The sequence below is a fragment of the Mesoplodon bidens genome (genome assembly GCF_964165515.1).
Source record: "Mesoplodon bidens genome assembly, chromosome: 4".
In the NCBI taxonomy this organism is placed as follows: Eukaryota; Metazoa; Chordata; class Mammalia; order Artiodactyla; family Ziphiidae; genus Mesoplodon; species Mesoplodon bidens.
The window spans coordinates 31,288,714-31,310,639 of record NC_138160.1 but is presented as its reverse complement, the minus strand read 5'-3'; the positions used below and the strand labels follow the sequence as shown (position 1 = coordinate 31,310,639).

Sequence of the window (21,926 nt, the reverse complement as noted above, 5' to 3'; positions counted from 1 at the left end):
GGAAGATGAGATATCTTATCTTTACTACTTTATGACCCTTCTCAACCAAACTGTCTGCCCCAGGAGGCTGACCTGTATGGACTACATCAACAGTCTCCCATGCCCTCTGGCTTCTGTTTGGGTTCAGCCAGTGGGTTGCCCTGTCAGAAGATCAAAGAGAAGGAGAGTGAGGTCAGGGTATTTATATCCCTGACTCCTTCCTTGCAAGGTCTGCTCACGCTGCCTATGTCCTCTGACCAAAAGATTACTTCTTTTTTCACAGCAACCTATTCTACAACTTTTTTTCCTTTTCCTATTGACTGAGTTCTGTTGATTTCACTTTACCCTTGTTCCTTTGGGTGTAGGGATGGTAAAAGTTCCAAGTCTGGGTTTTGGCTGTATTCTGCCCCCATCTTTGTAATCAGTCTCTTTGTAAATAACTCCTTCTCAAATTATCCTAATTTGAGAGTGCCATATGACATCCTGTTGGGATCTTAAATGACATGGGAGACAGTTTCCCAGCACAGAATTGGAAAGCTTTAGAAATGATGAGACAGATATTTCAAATAATGGGGAAATGCATTAATGATTCTTAGGCAAGTAACTGTCACAAAAACAAATACTTTTAAAATAAAGGGTAATATACCTTTTAATGCATTTTCAAATAGATGTACTAATATCAGAATTATTGTACGCCATCTAGCTTTTGTATAAATTAGTGTTTGTATCTACTGAAAGTGGCATAAAATTGTTGAGAGTAGCTCTAAACACTGTAAGCAGTGTTTATTATAATCCTAACACCTTTAGATCTATAGATATGACCTTTACATATTACCGTAAATGTAATATTACATTAATCCTACTGTATTCTGATTGTTTTTCTATTTTGTTTTCCATATTAGATTCTGTATTATTTAAAGCCAGGGGTTGGGGTATTTATCTCTGCAGCTCTAGCACTTAACATACTACTGACAAACAGTAATTATTTAATAAATATTGGCTATTAGAATAAATAAAATATGTTCCTATTTCTGCATCTTTGCTCATATTAGTACCCATCTTATCTAGGGCCCATTCAAGTTTCACCTGCATAAAGGCTTCCCTAATTATTCTAACCTACTGTGGTAGCTGCACTCTCAGGACTCTTAAAAAAACACTATCAACACTTAACTAATATTTGATTTTTATATCAAAGTTTTCAGTTACTTGATAACAGACTAGACTTGACTCCACAGCTAGGTTTCAAGTTTCTTAAGAGCACAAACCATGCCTCTGTATCCACTAGGGTAACTGGCAGAAAGCTTAACACATAGGTAAATAAATATATCTTAAATTCAGTTTATATTTAGAGGTAAATAAATATATTTTAAAATGATTTTACCAAATGCAGTAAAATCCATATCTTCTAAGTTATCCAGAATATTCTCTATTGAGGCTGTGAATCTCTTAAAAGTTGAAGAATCCATCATTTCTGGAACAGAGGAAAAAAAAACCCAAAGCTTATTATCCACATTCCAAGTAGAAAACTGAAGTTGAAGACTATGAATAAAGACAAACTAAAATGTTACCTTCAGGTGTTAATTTTGGTTCATAAGCTTTCCGCTTCTTCTGTTTTTCTTTTTTCTTCATTTTTCTAGCAACTAAAATGAACAAAAAGAAATACTGAAATGCAGTAATTACAACTTAAAATATATGTATTTGTTTCACTTTCTTCCTGAACATTAAATACTTCAACAATAATCATTGCCAATCCAAACTTTTGTCTTGATTAAAAATTAGTTGTTAATTAGTCCATAAAAAAGGTATGAAAATTCTTCAAAGTTAAAGCCCTAAATTTAAAATCAGTTTATGTAAGAAATCCGTTGACACTGATGAATTACCCTCACTAAGGCTGGGAGGAGGAGAATAATCTTCCATGTCAGAATCTGACGGGCTTCGGTTTCGATAACGACCACCTGAACTCCTTCTTCCTTCATGAGAATGGCCACTTCTCCTATGATCCCCAGAGCTTCTTCTGTCACGCTCTTCATATTCCCAAGCTTTATCATCATCTTTTTTATGTCGTTTCCTAGAGGCTAGAAGCAAATCCCCATGACAAATAATTTACCTCATTTAAAAGACTATTAAAACTTGTACTTTAAAAATGAATTACATGGAAGAAAAAATCTTCATTGGGTGGGTCTAGGAAATTCTGAATCATTCTGTTTAAGCAGAAATATAAATTATGGTACAGAAATGGTATCACTTATTTTAGTATTTATCTAGATTTTGAAAATTTTACATGAAATGGGTTTGCTAATAAATGTAGAAAGGAATGTTCTGGGAATTAAACCACAGTGCTCATTTCAAAGAGGTATTCAGTGAGTCAGTAAACATAATATCTGAACTTCAGGGTTAATTAAGACATATAAAACAAACTTTATCTAGAGTTTGGATAAAAACCAGAAACACCTTTAAGCATTTGGATTGTTGATGGGGAGTGGGGTTTGGAGGAAAAGTAAACTTTTGAGAAAGTGTTACAGAATGTGGGTAACCATGCATACTGTCAATTAACAGCCAAGTTAAGCCCACAACTCTGCTATAAATTCAACAAACTCTGATAACCTAACATCGCAAACTACAAAGACAGAATAAACCTGTATAGTTGTAAATACTCACATATTGAATTCAGTTCTCCAACAACATACTTGCTTAAACCCAAGGAGACAACTTGTAAGCTTATGCGTGCTAGGTAAGCATATTTATGTATGTTACCTTCAATCCCTTCCCCATTCTTCCAGAGGTATAAGCATTCTGCTAAAATCATCAGTACTGACAGGAGCCTCTAGGCAGAACTGGCAAACAGATCTCATCTGACACATCAACTCTGATCAACTGGTAGTAGCTGCCTAAAGCATAATGTTGAGAATAATTCTGAGCCCCGAGACAAAGCACCATATTTCAGCAAGAAAGACTGATTAAAAAATGCCTGTCCAGTGAGAACTGGAGGGAATACAAGTGAAAAACATTTACTATATCTGCTCTAGAGTATAAGCACTACCACATTAAAACCAGGATAGAGAACTGATATGTTCTACATCTTGGGATCACACACTGGTTGTTGGAGTGACCACTTGTTGCTGACAGTGAATTACTTTCTAGTCTGTTAATCTGAATCTGACTCCCTTGCTTTCTTGTGACTCGCTTCTATTCTGAATCCTTAACTATGATCAGTACCCAAGTAATTAAGACAAAACTCTTGCTTGAGTCCCTAGTCCCCCACTTGGCTTAGATTTAAGGATGCCAACCTTTGGCCCATGCACTCTATGCTTATGCCGATGTCCCTTCTGTGTGGGTAATGTGTCTATACCTTGGCTAATCTTACCTTTATATGCTGCCCTAGCTATTCCTATTCAAGAATCTACTGACAGCATGGCAAAGATAATTTTGTTTCTTCTTCTTTGCGGTCATAGGTTTGGCATAGCAAGAGGACGAATGTAAATGGATGTATTTAAATCTTCAGTGATTTTCTTTATAATTAGGCAAAAATTTGACTATGAAATATATGAAGGAGAGGCAGGATTTCCCCCCTTTTATGATTAGTGTACCCCGGAATATTCTCTTAGTGAGGGGTTGTCTCATATACTAATAAAAGTAGGTGTGTATGCATGTGTCAGAGAAACAGGTCATTTATGTATAGCATTCACTAAACTTTTTTTCAACAATTACCGAAATACCTACTTTGAGAAATGACAACTAACAAGCAAACTTGTTCAGAAGGTAGTATTCTATGACCTCAAATATGACTTAGTTAGTCTTTTTGAATTTTAATTAATTTCATAAGAAATCTATCTCAATCCTTTAATTCTATGAGTAGAAAATGCTTGAAAAATCTTATAGTTAGCAAGTACATACAATATGCTGTATCGGTGGTAATTTTTATAGGTCTTGGAGATTTTTTTTCACATTCATTAAACTAAGCAATTTGAAAGAAAAGGGATGGCAAATTAAGGGAAAAAAGAAACACAACTTCTATGATACACTGTATGCTGCAATAAGCTTCTATCAGGATCCCAATTCATTATGACTAGTCTGTTCATTCTCTATATGTCTTGTTACCCTGGAAGAAGCAGGGGAAGAATTCAACAGAAAGGTATGTAAAATATGACTTCGGTGTTTTCCACCCTAACCCTTTCCAAATTTCACCCGTATGTCTCTTTAGCTTCTTATATCTCCCCTCCTTCTTCCCCAGCAACCCAGAGACTTTGTAATTGTGCTATGACTATCCAAATCTTTGTGGCCCAACTTTCAAAGTTAACCATCAATAGTTCCCCCTATCTTTCAACAAAACTATTTCCGTAGTTTTAGATTTTTAGGAAACCAGCTTGATTAAACTGCAATAAAATTTTGTTTCAAAAAGGTCTCTCTCCCTCAAATCAGGATAATGCTTGCTACTTATGTTCTCATAATATTTTTACATTTTGCATTGTACTCTATCTTTATTACATTGTTTTTGTTGTGGTATAATGGCTATTTGGTTGTTTATGTCAGCTTCTTTCGTCACTCATTTCAGTGGCCTCAGAGTCAACTTTTCTATAGTTACTTGTACAGAAATAAACCCCCCCCAAACCAGGGAACTATATTCTAAGGTCTCTTGAAAAACCCAGAGAAACTTCCGTTTTTCCTATCAGGGGCTGAAGCTCAGGTTCCCTAACTAATATTAGCTTTCAATATTTTGGGGCATAGATCCATGGCTTTTAAGATGAAATTATGTGCTCCCTTAAGATGAGACAATATCTCTCATCACAGAAAGCAAACAACAGAGGCTGCAATGAGGACAAACATGAGGCATGTGTGGCTCTCTCCTCTATTTTACATTTGGTGGGCTTTTTCTGATTATGCTACCCTTTTTACTTAACTGTGAGGTAGCTACAAAATTCTCATCAGCTTAGCAATGCAGGCAGCCACTCTCAATTAACTGGAGTTGAAGTGTGATTTGAAATCAGTCTGCAATTAAGGAACTCCTTTTTAGTTATCCCCTTTAGAAATGGGTGAGGTATCAGGGGAAAGGAAGGAAAGTGAAGCAGAGGCATGTATATAAAGGGGAGTGAGTTTCTAGGACACCAGATCTCCTTCCTCCTCTCTCTTTCCAGATCGTATGTTCCCGTATGAACAGAATGTTTGATTATAATAAAAATATTAGCTTTAGCCATTGAAATATACTGCATGTAAACACATCTCATGATAATACAAATTATAACACTAATACATATAATTAAATGTCAGATTAATTTTGCCATATTTTATTTCAATTTTAAAACTTTGTTCAGATTTGTTCAGTATTCATAATCTACTGCTCATAGCTCAAGAGCTCACAATTTTGAGAACATCAGAGTAAATGAACATAGATTAAAAACTCTGGAGGTGAAGGGCTTCCATCAGCGATATACATTTTAAAATGGCAGCATGCATCTGTCCTTCCTGCCCTTGCTTGTCACACCTCAATCTACGGACACTAGGTGGAAAAGGTAGAACACACTGGCAGTCTTCCCACTTCTTTTGGTCATAATGACTAAGTCAGTTGGCACACAAGTGAAGATCTCTCCCATAGTCTGTTTCCACTGAATGCCGTTTAAGTCAAACAAGGTTGCTGACCCCTCTTGGCTAGGCTCAATTCTCTTGCTCCAGTAGAAGGAAGATAGGGATAAAAGAGAAGAACTTTTTCAGTGGACCAGTAGGAAGACAGGCGAGGTATAGCAAGTCTAGTGCAAAGACAGGTGATCACAGTGTTGTAGAGAGGTAGCTGTGTAGTGAAGAAGCCAGCTCTGGAAAACAGTGAAACAAGGGAGGAATTCCAGGACACAGCTGGGCAAAAAGGAGAAGCCAGGTCCAAACCACACAGATAATTGGCAATGTGGCTAATCCATTCACAAGTTAGTGATAGTATGGTTTAAAATATTTCTTCATCTGGCTATCTCCTACGTGTCCTTCAAGACTCAACTCAAGTGTCACCTCTTCCAGTAAGCGTTCTCTGAACCCCAGTATAATTTTGATGCCAATCCAATGTGCTCCCACAGCACCCTGGATTTACTATTATCATTGCACTCTTCTCACTGTACTACAATTGTTTACATATTTCCCCCATTAGACTGAAGGCTCTTCAAAGATAGGGGCCACATCCTATTTGTTATATTTTTATTCTCACTGCCTAGCATATAGTAGGAGCTCAATAAATGTTTGCTAAATGCATACAGAGGCATACCTGTGTTATCTGACACTAATTATAACTCATTAAAAATTTTTTTCTTGGTGCCAACTGATCTCATCTTTCACACATTTTTAAGTATAAAGAAAAAAACTTGCTATACTATATTATTAAGAATTGTGATCACTGTACTCTTGCTAACCCCCCCAAATTAAAATGAAACAAACATATCAATCTGCTTTTTAATTCTAAAGTAATAATAAAGTTATATGATACTTACATTCAAAAGCTTCATCACTATCATTATCTTCATCTGAACTGATTTCAGCGTATTTTGGTTTTTCATTAACTGTGCTACGCTTGCGTTTATTCATTTTCACACGTTCACAAAGTGGCATGGTGGATTCAATTTCTGCCAGGAGTTCGGGGGGTAATTCTTTTAACACTGATTGATCTATACTACCTATTAATAAAAGGTAAGAAAAAATATAAATCTGAAGATAAAAGGGAAATTTTAACTAAATTAAGCACAATGAAAATAAAATACTAATATTTATGTAAGTTTTCTAAGTCACCTTTGTATTTTAATAAAACATGTTCACATTTACAACTGTAACAGTCTTAACCTTAAACTGATAATGCAGCTTTTAATACATGTATCATCATATAGCAACTTTAAAAATATATACTGATTATCACAGCAATGGAGGGTAGTTATATCATCAATTTTTGCTACAATTAGTGCCTTCATTTGTCTTCATTGACTAAAAACTTTCTGAAACTAGAGATCCACTTGCATTATAAGGTGTATTTGTAGTTGGGGGTATATCTCACATTCTTGGTAACACCCAGATTTGTTTTATAGAGGCCTGGAGCAGTTAATTTGAAAGCAATGCTATCCATCAGTACAGATGAGAAGAGTTGAAGACACTTATCACCTCATTCTCTTCTACTTAACACCTGCTTCTCATGTGCTATCATCCTGGTGGCCACGTGCGGTGGCTGGGACAAGAGTTTTATATGCTTTTACCCATCACTGTCTATTTGTGAGGCACGGTAATGCCTTTACTGTTACGGAAAATTTCCTCAAACAGATAAATCAAAATATGCATTTAACTGAACATAACAGGAACATGAAAGGCAAGATAAATGGAAAACAATACTTTAATATATAAATGTCAGTAACTGAAAAGAGTAAATTCAAGACTGTTATGAAATAAATTCATATTTTTCCATGGAAGAGTAAAGACAGGATAAACATATATCAACATAATATAATTAGAACTATTAATATAATATTAACTATTTAATCCTACACACATATACACAAACAGCTGCTATGAAGAAATAAATCCATAACATCCTGTTGAGAGCTTAAAAATAAAGTAGAACTACAAAAAGTTATTTATTCAGGATAATTTGTCCTTGATGACTACTAAAGATGACGATTGAAACTTACCCATTCAAATCTTTGAGTAGAAGTATAAAAATGATGTCTTATCTGCTAAATTTTAAGAACTGGGAGCAAAGAGTACCTTAGTGGTTTACAGCAGGAAGTATTAGTACCTATAATCAACATTAAGACTAGGACATTCAAATGATAATAAAGAATAAAAATAAATCATTCCAAAAATAAATGGGTACTGATTAAGACAATTTAAAAGCCTCAAGAATATACAATACTAATAATTTAAGAATATGAAACATAAATTATTAATCTCAAATGAAGAATAATCCTTTCTTTATTCATCATGAAACTTTTATTCAACATCATGAAGGAGTTATTTCAGTAACTGTTAACCTCTATTCTTCTAAGGACACGCATAGCAACAATTTTACCCAACAAAGATGTAACATTCGTGACTAGTAATATTCTAAAGACTTCATTGCTTGAAATTGTGACACATTCATGTTCAGTTTAACTTATCTGTGCCATTTTCAAATCATGTTACATTTCTTTGTTCTGTCTTTCTTAATTTAACTGTATCTTATCAGTGAGCTCCACTTTTTAGAATATTAGTAGAGGTAAAAAATCAACTTTAGCTTTGGATCATCAGTATCTTCAAACCCCAAGGTAAACACACTCTTCATCTCATTTAGAAGTCCTTAATGCTCTGAGCACCTCTAACTAAATATGTGGTTTTTTGATGCAAGGATCATGTCTTCTAGTATGTATCTTCCCCTTTCCACATGACCTATAATATTAAGTATGTATATATAGATGGTCAATAAATGATTTCTGACTCTTTGCTTCACAATTTCTTATGTTCACTTACAGATTACTTCCTGTATAATTTCAGAATTGCTATATTTTATACAAATGAAGACAGTTCCAAATTTTTTTAATGGAAATTCTTTTTTGTACTACATGAAATATAACCTTTTGGGGTCTATAAATATGGACAACCCAAAGTATTTGGCTTTTAGTTCACCATGAGATTTTTTTTTTAAGAAGCAGATTTATCTAACTGTTATGTTTTGCTTAAACTTCCATTCACAAAGATATGCTGACTTGATAAAATATCAAAGAATTATTCTGCAGATAAATATACAATAAATAATCAAGGGTTAAGATATGTATGGGTACTTGCACTCTCTTTACAGTGGTTTATTATATCCCAAGAACAAGGACTCTGCTCTCTTCGTTCTCTCTTTAAAAAAAAAAAATCAGCACAATAGCCAAATATAAAAATTTATGTCTTATATCTGATAAAGCAGGTAACGAAGTTTATTCATTGTAGTTTACCATTTCTTATTCCCTAAATTAAAAATAACACTATCAGATTTAAGAGCTCTACTATTCTGTACATCATTTTAACCTCTGTACAACTCTGAAAGTTATGGCGGTATAATTCAAAGACCAACTGTTCCACTTCTAAAGATGACCAACTTAAAAAAAAAAAATCCAGCAGTGGTTAATGTCTCTCAGCATACTGTCCTCCAAAAGTGGACTGCCTCATTTTGAATAGAAATATCTCTTCCACGGTTTTATGTATTTTCTGTATTTCTTCCTTTTCATAAAACACTTTATAAATTGACTCAGCCAGGTCCCTTGATTATAAAGGGTAAGCAATAAAATGCTTGACATTCCTATACTCACACTCAGGATCTTTAATACATGAAAGTTTGGATAACTGACTCAGCTTCAACAGAAATGAATAAAGGTGAGTACTGCAAATGATCCCTAGAACATATCTGGTTACATTCTTTTCCCTGAATTAGGTAGGAAATAGTCCTTTAAATAATGCAAATACAGTGTTTAACTGGCTACCTCTTAATACGTTGATAATTTTCGAGATTATTGTTGTTTGCTGAGCTATTTGTTCTTAAAACCTTCAGACTGCTAATACTTTATGATTATCTTTCTCACCTCATTTCTCTCATCCCAGCTACTTTATGCTTTAAATCAGGTTGTTTGAAATACCACAAAATTTTAACTTACTGGCTTGAGGGATAATGCCATTTAGTCACAATTTTGTTTGGCACCACACTTCTGTAGATATATATTCCATTAGATACAGTGTATCTCTGTTTTCTGGCTCTAATAAAGCTAAAGAATACATTTAATTCTAGATGTGTTACATTTTAGCAACCTTAGTTTTCCAGTATAAATCACTCATACTAGCTAGCACATTTATCAGATTATTAAAACCAGAAGTCATCAAAAGACTTAAAAGTCCCAAAGAGTCACTGATTTGATAACACTGTGTTTTGTCTGTTTCTTTAAATGGGGAAACAACCCTGAGATTAAAATAAATCACTTCAATCAATGAACTCTTTAGGACTGAAGCTTCAGACAATGGAAGCCAGTCCTGTTCAGAAACAAACCAAGAAACTCACATAAACCTCCAAATTTGGTAAGTCATAAAAAAACCTTAAGTAGGCATAATGTAGTTCAGTGACAATCCTTCCAATAACCTAGCACAAATGGATCTTTTACTTCAATCAGGGGCAAAAAGAAAAAAAAAGTTCAGAAGTGCAGGTTGTCAATCTGCCCCTCTTGGAATCCTAAGTTAATATGGTTTGAAGACACATATTTTTTGGTGCAAATGGTTTCTAAATGCAAGTCAACTTCTTTATTTGCAGCCACTGATAGGAAGTGCATTCAAAGAGTATGAAATGCTGATGACACAGCCTTGAAAAAAGTTAACATTTGGGAGGCAGAAACAAAGGGAGGCAACGTGAAGAGAAGCCGAAAAAATGTGGGGCTTAACTATGAGACCAGAACATTGAATGTTCCTTCCACAGGCACCCCCAAGGTTACCTAACCTGATGCAGAACAAGGGGGGAAGAGGAAAACTGTGCACTAGGAGCCAAAATCCAAAGTGAACATAGGGACACTGAGTATTGATGAATAAAAGTTTTGAGGTCACAGAACACTGACCTTAGACGAAGAACTCTGACGTGTATTTTATCAATTATTTGGAAAGAGCAATAGCAAACTAGGAGAAAGGAGATATTACTTTTTGGTGCTAAGGCTCCTTGGTTGAGTGAAAATGAGGGGAGTGAAATTTACATCTTCTACAGTAGATGTTAACAGTCATCGGGATAATAAGGGGGAGGGATCTGTTTATAACTGAAGAGGAAAGAGGGGATCAGGTAGTCTACACCCTCTAGAAGAAGAGGGTCAAGAAATAACTGAAAGGTATGCTTTTTTGTGATGGTTCAGGATAAAAAGAAATGATGCATAATGATAATCAGGTTTAAAGTTGTCATAATTTTGGTAAAGAGGCAGAAATCCTAAGCATTAGCTAGAAGCTTGTTCAGGATTACATTTTTTTTTTTAATTTAAAAAGAAAGACTAGTTATTCATTTGTGGCTATGGAGCAGTCATCAGGGTCAAATTTGAAGCTATACTCTTCCTGATGGTCTTTGAGAAATACTCCTGAAACTAATGTAAATCATCATTATATAATCACTATATAAAGAATGCTGTAACCTAAGAACTGGCAAGTCTCCCTTTAAATTTTAGCCAGCAATTTTTCAAGTTGCAGATTGTGACCCATAAGCAAGTTGTGGAATCAGTTTTGCAGGTGTTGACTCGCAATGTGTTTAAAATGAAGTAGAAGATGTTAGTGTTATGCCTGTAGTAAAGGTAGGTGTTGTTATTATGTGTTTGTATGTGCATATTAGGTCACAACATGCATCTTATTTGTCTTAGGTCACAATCAAAAAAGTCCGAAAGCCTTTAAACTTTATGGTTGCCATATTTCTCAAAACAGGAATCAATTCAAATTGAAAGGTCCTTCTAACTTAATCTACCCAATGTTTCTTTTTTTTTTTTTGGCCATGCCAGGCAGCTTGGGGGATTTTAGTTCCCCAACCAGGGATTGAACCCATGCCCCCTGCAACAGAAGCGTGGAGCCCTAACCACAGGACCGCCAGGGAATTCCCAGCCCGTTGTTTCTTAAACTACAGGTTCAGTGAAAAATAAACTATAATTTAAATAATATACTCAAATCAAATTGATTCTACTCATTATAAGCTGATAGAATATTCACTACCTTGTATCAGAGAACTTAATTATCTACATTTTTAAGTCTGATATAAAAGTTGCCAATACTACACTTTTGAAGCCCTGTTACAATAAAACCTTGGATTACTCAGAAATTACTCTTTTAATTATTTTTATGTAAACCTTTCTAAAAAAGCACTTTATGCATCTTTTTTTTAACAAGACAAGTTTCTTGACTCATGATCATCATTGAAAAGATCAAGTTTTCCACTATGCTTTACATGGCAATGCCTTTAGGAGTTAACTGCTATGCATAAGACTGTTCGAAATGATATAAAATGATCTATGCTTCCTTCTGAGTTCTGTAGGTCTGCTTGCAATTTGCTGAAATGTGTACACTCAGATTCTGCTAACAGTGTAGAATATATAACACACAGCAAATGGTGTTCAAATCCTTCAACCCATTTATACCATTCTTGGAAATTTATTCCAAGAAAATTTGTATAACAAAAGGTTCTATGAAGAAAGATGTTTAGATCAGTTTTATCTATTGTAATATCAAAATGTCCAACAATAGGGGATCACAGTGGAAGAGTAAATCATATTAAGTATAATTATGAAAAATGTTAGTACAGAGATAGTAAATGTAAAGAAAATAGAATGCAAAATGATAGGTATACTACACTGCACCTTTGTAAAAGATATTTGTAACAGGAGTTGAAGGAAATGAATGCTAATATACCAACTTGAGATGAATTTTCCTAAAGAAATAAAAGTTATACTCTATGGAAACAAGAAAAAGGTCAATGATTATTTGTGAGATTAGGAGGTATTTCATGAACACAGTGGGTTTTCAACAGAGATGACGTGGAGTGAGGTGGAGGATGGAGAACAGGGGACAAGCACTAGGAATTGGTAGCCATTTTAGAGCATTCCAGCTCTGTCTGCTCTGGACAGAGCATGATATTCAATAGGGAGAAAAAGTAGGTAAGCCCATAAAAGTAGGTGGGGTTTAGATGTTACAGTCTTTTTGAGGAGGGACAGAATCAGAATGTACTTTAGAAATGTTACTCTAGCAGTAATTTGTGGGATGGACTGGAAGGGGAAAGACATTAGAAAGGAAATCTTCTAAGAGATATTCAACATGTCTCAGGAGAAAAGTAAGTAATGCCATGAATTTAACCATTTTCGAAAAGTGGTAATGTTACTATTATATACTTATCATGCCAAACTTTAGAAAGGAATATTTAGCTCAAAATAATATTAACTATTTAACATGTTTAAGATCACGAAGAAACCAGAAAATATGAAATCAAGGACAACAAAATTCACTGTTGATATGTTATTTAAATATTTTAATCAATTTGATCAAGTATTAAACTATGTTTATTAGGTATTCAACTAACTACTATTACATTAGGTTGAATATGTAGAGAATTTTAGCAACATTTATTTTATAATATTCTAGAAAAACAACACTAGGAATGGCATATTTTCTTATTATTTTCTTATTGTTTTTACTACTAATGGCTGTAAAACAATGTTTAATTTTAACTAATCTACTCTTACCTTACTTCTTCCACATTGTACTCTAAATGAGCCAAATGTTTTTTTTTTTTTTTTTTTTTTTTTTTTTTTTTTTTTTGCGGTATGCGGGCCTCTCTGTTGCGGCCTCTCCCGTTGCAGAGCACAGGCTCCGGACGCGCAGGCTCAGCGGCCATGGCTCACGGGCCCAGCCGCTCCGCAGCATGTGGGATCTTCCCGGACCGGGGCACGAACCCGTGTCCCCTGCATCGGCAGGCGGACTCTCAACCACTGTGCCACCAGGGAAGCCCGAGCCAAATGTTTAACTTCTCTAAACTTGTAGTGCTTTTTCCTTCTACCCTTGTGCTAAAAACACATGTGATTCCTTATTCCTCTGGATTCATATACACCTTTTTTCTTAAGAATATTACACTGTCACTGTATCTTTAGTTACCCATATCCTCCATGAGATCATAAGCTTGATAAAGTCACAGACTTGTGTTCCAGCTGCATCATCTAGCAGAGTGCATGGGATGTTGAAGATGGCCATAAATATTTATTGAATGATTAGTGTAATCATTAGAATAAATTTGTGAGATTTTTCAAGAAATTTTTCCAGCTGAAAATTCTTTTTTAAATCCTGAAAGCAGTTCTTAGTTGTTCTATATTGACAATTATAGAGAAGTTATCCACAAAATGAAAAGATGGGAGAGAAGATTTCATAATTGACATGCAACAAGTATAAAATATTTAAAGGTAATTTCAGCCTGTATACACTTGTTATATGTTTATATTTAATATATCAATTACATATTAATATACTAATAACATATATAATTCTACTACATAAAAACTAAGTGCTCAATATTAAATATCCTGGCAAAAATATTATATTTGGCTAATTTCATATTACATTTATAAATATTGGATAAAAAATAGGAAAATAATTCAAAACTCTATCTAGATCAGTCTTTTTAATACTCAAATGATAGTGTGAAATACAAATTTTGAGTCTCATTTGCTACAGAATAAGGAATCTAGTTATCAGATGCACCTATATAAAATTTCAATTTTATATTTATATTATGTTCAGCAAACTAAAGCCTGTGAGTCAAATTTGCCCTATCACCTGTTTTTGTATATAAAGTTTCATTAGAATACAGTGACACACAATCATTTACATATTGTCTATGCCTGTTTTTGTACTACAATGTTAGAGATAAATGGCCTACAAAGCCTAGCATATTTTACTATCTGGGCCTTTACACAAGAAGTTTGCCTACCCCCAATTTATATCCTGTTATACTTTATTCAATATGAAACAAAGTGCCACCCACCCTGCAAGTGCAGTCACTATATATTTATATTCTGCACAGTTTAGGCCATTGCAAATTGGTTTATTTAATGAAGACAAAATACCAAGGAGTTGGTTTAAAGCAACTGAAAGAAAGAACACTGTTACAAATGAAGAATGCACAAGAAGAGATTTAAAGAAAACTCTTGTTTTAAGCATCATGGTTTTGATACTGTGCAGTTGTCAAATTACCATGAGGAGGAACTACAAAAGGAAACATTTTTTTTAGAAGTTTTTAATGTAAATGACAATTTACTACTACCTAATATAGAAACTAGAAGCAGGGATCATAAGATCCTTTCCTTAATATATATACACAGTGAGAAAAAGAAATGATAGAAGCACAACCTAACTTGCTTCAAGGAACTAGAAAAAGAAGAATAAAGTAGAAAAAGAAGAATAAACTAAGCCCAAAGTTAGTAGAAGAAGGAAGGAAATAACAAACACCATGGCAGAAATAAACAAAAATGACACTAAAAAGAGAATAGCAAAGATCAATGAAAGTAAGACTTGGATTTTTGAAAAGATAAACAAAGTAGACAAGCCTTTAGCTATGCTTACCAAGAAAAAGAAAAAAAGACTCAAATAAATAAAAACGAAAGGTGAGACATTACAACTGATACCACACAAATACAAAGGACTGTAAGGGATTACTATGAACAATTATACACCAACAAATTGGACAACCTAGAAGAATGAATAAATTCCTACAAACATATAATCTACCAAGATTAAATCATGAAGATATAGAAAATCTGAACAGACCAATTATTAGGTGACTGGTCCCAAAAACCTCCCAACAAAGAAAACCCCAGGACATATGACTTCACTGGTGAATTCTACCACACATTTAAAGAAGTAATAACCAATTCTTCTCAAACTCTTCTAAAAATAGAAGAGGAGGAAACACCTCCAAGCTCATTTTACGAAGCCAGCATTACCCTATACCAAAATCAGACAAGGGCACTACAAGAAAAGAAAATTACAGGGCAATATCCGTGATGAACAGAGATCCAGAAGTCCTCAACAAAATATTAGCAATAAAAAGATCACATACCATGATCAAACGTGATTTATTGCAGGGATGCAAGGAAGGTTCAACATCCACAAATCAATCAATGATACACCAGGTTAACAAAATGAGGATAAAGATCATGATTATCTCAATAGATGCAGAAAAAAACATTTGACAAAATTCAACATCCATTCACAATAAAAACTCTCAACAAAATGGGTACAGAGGGAATATACATCAACATTATAAAGGCCACATATGACAAGCCCACAGCTAACATTATACTCAATGGTGAAAAGCTGAAAGCTTTCACTCTAAGATCAGGAACAAGATAAGGAGGGCCACTCTTGCCACTTTTATTCAACATAGTACTGAAAGTCCTAGACAGAGCAACTAGGCAAGAAAAAGAAATAAAAGGCATCCAAATCAGAAAGGAAGAAGTAAAACTGTCACTATTTGCAGATGACATGTTATTATACACAGAAAACCCTAAAGACTGCACCACAACTGATAGAATAAACAAATTCAGTAAATTTGCAGGATACAAATTCAATATACAAAATTCAGTTCTTTTTTGATACACTAACAATAAACTATCAGAAAGAGAAATTAAGATAATTCCATTTATAACTGCATCAAAAAGAATAAAATATCTAGGAATAAACTTAACCAAGGAGGTGAAAGATCTGTATACTGAAAACTGTAAGACATAGTTGATGAAAGAAACTGAAGAAGACACAAATAAATGGAAAAATATTCCATCCTCATGGACTGGAAGAATTAATATTGTTAAAATGTCCATACCACCAAAAGCAATCTACAGATTCAGTGCAATCCAATCCCTATCAAAATTCCAATGGCATTTTTCAGAGAAATAGAACAAACAATCCTAAAATTTGTGTAGAACCACAAAACAGACAAAGAGTCAAGCAATCTTGAGAAAGAAGACAAAGCTGGGGGCACCACAGTTACTGATTTCAAACTATATTACAAAGCTACAGCAATTAAAGTGGTATGGTGTTGGCATAAAAACAGAGACATAGATCAATGGAAGAGAACAGAGAGTCCAGAAATAAACTCATGCATATATAGTCAATTAATTTACCAAAAAGGCACCAAGAATATTCAATGGGAAAATGACAGTCACTTCATTAAATCATGTTGGAAAAACTGGACAGCCACATGCAAAAAAATGAAACTGGACAGCTATCTTACACCATACACAAAAATCAACTCAAAATTTATTAAAGACTTGAATGTAAGACTCAAAACAATGAAATTCCTAGAAGAAAACATAGGCGGTTAGCTCCTTGACATCGGTCCTGGCAATGATTTTTACCAAAAGCAAAGACAACAAAAGCAAAAATAAACAAATGGGACTACGTCAAACTAAAAAGCTTTTGCATAGCAAAGGAAACCGTCAATAAAACAAGAAGACAACCTACTGAATAGGAGAAAATATTTGCAAATCCGATGCCTGATAAGGGGCTAATATCTAAAACATATGAAGAACTCATACAACTCAATATGTAAAGTAACCAAACAATCCAATTAAAAAATGGGCAGAGGATCTGAACATTTTTCCAAAGAAGACATACTGATGGCCAAAAGTATATGAAAAGGTGCTCAATATCAAATCATGAGGGAAATGAAAATCAAAACCATGAGATATCACCTCACACCTGTTAGAATGGTTATTATGAAAATGACAACAAATAAGTGTTGATGAGAATGTGGAGAAAAGGGAACCCTTATGCACTGTGGTGGGAATGTAAATGGGTGCAGCTATTATGGAAAACAGTATGGAGGTTCCCTAAAAAATTAAAAACTACCATATGATTGGGCAATTCTACTTTTGGATATATATCTGAAGGAAATGGAACCATTATCTCAAAGATATCTGCACTCCCATTTTCATTGCAGCAGTATTTATAATAGCCAAGACATGGGAAAAAAACCTAAGTTGTTTAGCTCATTGATGGGTGAATAAAGAAAATGTGGCATATATGCACAATGGGATATTATTCAACCAAAAAAAGAAGTTAATCCTGCCATTTGCAACAACATGGATGGACTGTGAAGGCATTATGCTAAGATAGATAAATAAGTTAGAGAGGGAAAGACAAATACTGTATGATCTCACTTATACGTAGAATCTAACAAAAACAGAATTCAGAGAAGCAAAGAACAGATTGATCTTTGCAATCTGTAGGAGGTGGATGAAATGGGTAAAGGCAGTCAAAAGATAAAAACTTCCAGTTATAAATAAGTTCTGGGAATGCAACGTACAGCATGAGATGATGGATGTTAACTAAACTTACTGTGGTAATCATTTCACAATAAATACATATAGTCAGCCCTTCATATCTGTGGATGGGGAACCTGCGGATATAAAGAGTTGACTGTATGATACCATTTTATATAAAGGACCTGAAAGCATCTGTGAGGGGTCCTGGAACCAACTCCTTGTGGATACCGAGAGATGACTGTATATCAAATCATTATTTTATATACCTTAAACTAAAACAATGCTATACGTTAATTTTATCTCAATAAAACTGGAATGAAATAAATGATGGCAGCAATGTTTTCAGATATACACTGAATATAAAGTATGTGTACACAAGTGAGACCTATCTTTAAAAATTACTTTATTAGATATATTCAATTAAAAATGGGATGACTGCATTTCTTTATATTAAAAAACTAGACAAATTTTAGCTCTGACTATAAGATTCACTTCGGTCTTCATAACTGCACAAAGTAGGAAAAAAATTGGTTTCTCTATTTTAAAAGTGAATGAACTTTGAATCAGAGCTTTGAAAGGCTATGATTTGTTGAAGGCTCTGATTCCAGTACTCTTTGAACTACAATGTATAATGGGCTTAACGGAGAATTGTCAAAAGTTAGCACGTTAGTAGTCAAAGAATGCTATTTTTTTGTGGGTGCAGAAGAGGATCCATATTATAAAATTCTTATCATATTGTATCATATTATATCATAGTACAGTACAGCATATACTGTTAACTCTAATATATATTACTCTAACATACTGAATTCTTAAAAAAACTACTGAAAACCTCCCCATACGAGAACTTGACACAGATATTAAGATAATGAATACTTACTTGATATACTATAATACATTATAATATGTATTATAACATACTATATTATACTATATACAATAATATTAAAATATATTAACTATTTAATATAATACTATGATATACATACAATGTTACAGTTATCAAGTAGGTATTCATTATCTTAATATCTGTATCACACTCTTGTAGGGGTGGGTTTCAAAAGCATTTTTTAGAATGAGAGAGAATTCAGTATGTTGGAGTAATATGTATTTCTTCATAAATAGTAGCGGGTTCTCTCAGAATTAATCATTTGTTTTCTCTCACCCTTCAACCATATATCTATTTCTACAGATAAGAAAACCTTATAGAAGCTATGTCCTTAGCTGGCCTGAGATAATGAAGGGGAAGGAAAGAGAACACTGCTAGCCAACTTTAATACATTTAATTTTTATGAAAAACTTCTACTTAATGAATCTCTTTAAATCAATATTTATATCAATTATCTACTAAGTAATATTTGAACCAGAGAAATTCTATAAATAGAAATCATGGACAAAATTTTTCAAAGTATTGCTCTAAAATCACAACAGCCAAGTGTGTATTATGCCAACTTCTGTAATAAATATTCTCCAAAAACTTCCTAAAGATATAACTAATAATAAAGTCTTTACGGAAACTAAAAGTTTTATTTTTTTAGAAGAGTATTTTATATATTGTTCAAATGAGCCAAAGTAAATTTCTACTGCAGCATAATTAAGGATTCTGAATATTATAATCATAACTACTTTACTGAGAATTTCTCGATTTAGGAATTCATAAACTATGCCAAAAATTCACTCTCAGAAACAGTACTTTCTCTCAGACTTACGAAGCCTAGAGTCCTAAACACAATCCAATGCTACATAAAATATGAATGCTACATAAAAGGCAAAAACTAATTTTAGTGATCAACAGTTTACTACAGTAGTAACTGAGGTGAAATAACTGCCTCTAATAATGACTGCCATCATTAACTAATCAAATGAGCACTATATTTTAAACACTGTTGACTATTAGAGCTGTTAGATAACTTTTTAGTTTAAAGGCCATGATCTCAAATAACAGATGGTATGTTATATTCTTGAAAGCAGTAAGTGCAAATGATGGAAAACAATACACTATTAAGAAGGAAGTAAGGGGAGGAAGAAGAAAAAGTGATTTCCTTGGATATAAAGCTTAGGTATTTTGAGACACTCAGGAATTGTAAAAAACCCAAATCAAATTGTTATAGTGTGTAATTACAAATAATACACTGTTAGCAACACATACTGCAAATTAGTTGATGATCATGCCCAGACTTAAAGATGGTATAAGTTTATATTTTAATTGGGAGACATACTGTACATTAGGATATATTAGGATAATATTATAAGTCAAAATATTTTAACCATAAAGACATTATTTTTGCATTTAATATACTGCTTGAAGTATATTTTAATAGATATAAGATATTTTTTTTAATTTAAAGTTTTTACAAAGGTTATGTTGGTTCTCCACTCCCATCTCCCCTTGGCAAGGAAGAAACAAGGTGATGGTAAAAAGACTGGGAAGATAACAGCCCCAGGAAATCAGAACAGAATGGATTCTGAGCCAATCTTGTAACAGCTATAGAGCAAAATAAAGGTAAAGAATAAATTAAACAGACATGAATATGAGTAGGTCTCCTTTGGAGCTTAACAAAAACTAGTAGTTGACAGGGTGGAAAGAGGTATTACAAAGTTCAGGGAACAGCTGAAAATTATGTAGCTTTTGAGCTAGGATCTACAGGTGGGAACATAAAAGATAAATATACAATTTTAATCTGCACACAAAAGCCTTCTCTAACATTGTAGCAATACAGTCTATTCATTCAACAGGCATTTAATATGCTCTTTTTATGTACTAGGTATTATGCTAGGTACTAGGGCATACACAGATCCCCACAGAAATAAAATTAAATGTTAACAATGTCACTTTACATTTAATAAGTTCATACAACAGACAAAAATAAGTAACCTATACTGGGAGTCATAAACCTATATCCCTACCATTCAAAATTTACCAGCTTAAAGCATATTCAAGGAATTTAAAATTACCCTAAAGGATGGCTATTTTAAATATGGATATCAGATGAAATTTTATGGCTCTACCAAGAAAGGAAAACCTACCAAGAATTCTGGCCCTAAGAATCAACAAAAAAGTATTCCAGCAATATTCAGTTTTTACTTAGAAAACACCAATATGTCAGAATATGTGACTTTCTGTGACTCTCCGAAGAAAATACCAAGTAATGTGTACTACAAAGGGTCAGTAATCCACAACTGGCCTTCCTATGCAGGTAATTTTAAAAATCCACAATTATATACCTCTGCTATTGTTAACTTAGTAGCAGAGATCTAAAATAAAACCAAAGTTAGTACATTACTGAAAAGCAGATATTAATTCTATGGTATAAATAAAGCCAAAAAGATATCTACGTGGGATCCTGAAATGAACCTAAGCATTGATGAAAAGGTTCACTTAATATAGTTGCATATATATTGATATATGTGTGTGTATATACATACATGCACATGCATACACACAAACACCGTACTCTAACAGGCAGACACACCCAGATTAGTTACTCAGTAACATCAACATATCAAGTATATACATTTGTGTTAAAGGTATATTTAGGAAAAACACTGGATTAGTACTAAAAACTTTGTATTCACAAGCAATGAAATTACATGTGGAAAAAACCAGGAGAAATAATACAGCAGTTACTAATTAGGAGCTATATTCATTTCTTGATATTCAGCTGTAAGGATTCTTTGTTAGAACAGAGCTTAGAAAAGCAAGGCTGGCATAAATAAGCTGACAGAGGGCAGGGGAGAAAAAGATGGTCTAGATCAAGGGGACAAGAGGGTACCACTTTCCATCTTTCCATCTGACTCTTCTACAGTTGTATAACTTATACTCTTTAGTTTATATATATAAGCCACTCCCAAACTTTCAGTGAAAATTAATAAAGACAATCTTTATCTAAAAGACAACAATTCTAGTGCAAGCCACTACATTCTAACAAGCTCTTTTACCTAAACAATTCTGAAAAGATGCATTCAAGTTAAATACTAAAGACTATTAATTAAAGCTAAAATCTTAATTAATTTTTATAGATCTGACAGCCGTGATTTAAAATCTGAAAGCTTCATAAAATAGTGCAAATATTAGTGATTCAGAGGCAATCTTTTTTCATTTTTGAAAGACAAAACCAAATAAATTAACAGTGAGACAGTAAACGTTTGAGGAGACAAGAATAAAAA

General features: G+C 33.6%; 1 protein-coding gene across 2 annotated transcripts in view; it reads right to left on the bottom strand.

Annotated features, from left to right (window-relative positions):
- NIPBL (NIPBL cohesin loading factor) overlaps positions 1-21,926 on the bottom strand; it is a 197,440-nt gene that overhangs the window by 65,289 nt on the left and 110,225 nt on the right. For both annotated transcript variants that reach the window (XM_081232739.1, XM_081232740.1), the window contains exons 11-14: positions 6,444-6,626; positions 1,860-2,054; positions 1,548-1,619; positions 1,361-1,450 (exon numbers count right to left, since the gene is read on the bottom strand). In XM_081232739.1, coding sequence (XP_081088865.1) covers positions 1,361-1,450; positions 1,548-1,619; positions 1,860-2,054; positions 6,444-6,626 — 540 coding nt within the window. The remainder of the gene's footprint in view (positions 1-1,360; positions 1,451-1,547; positions 1,620-1,859; positions 2,055-6,443; positions 6,627-21,926) is intronic.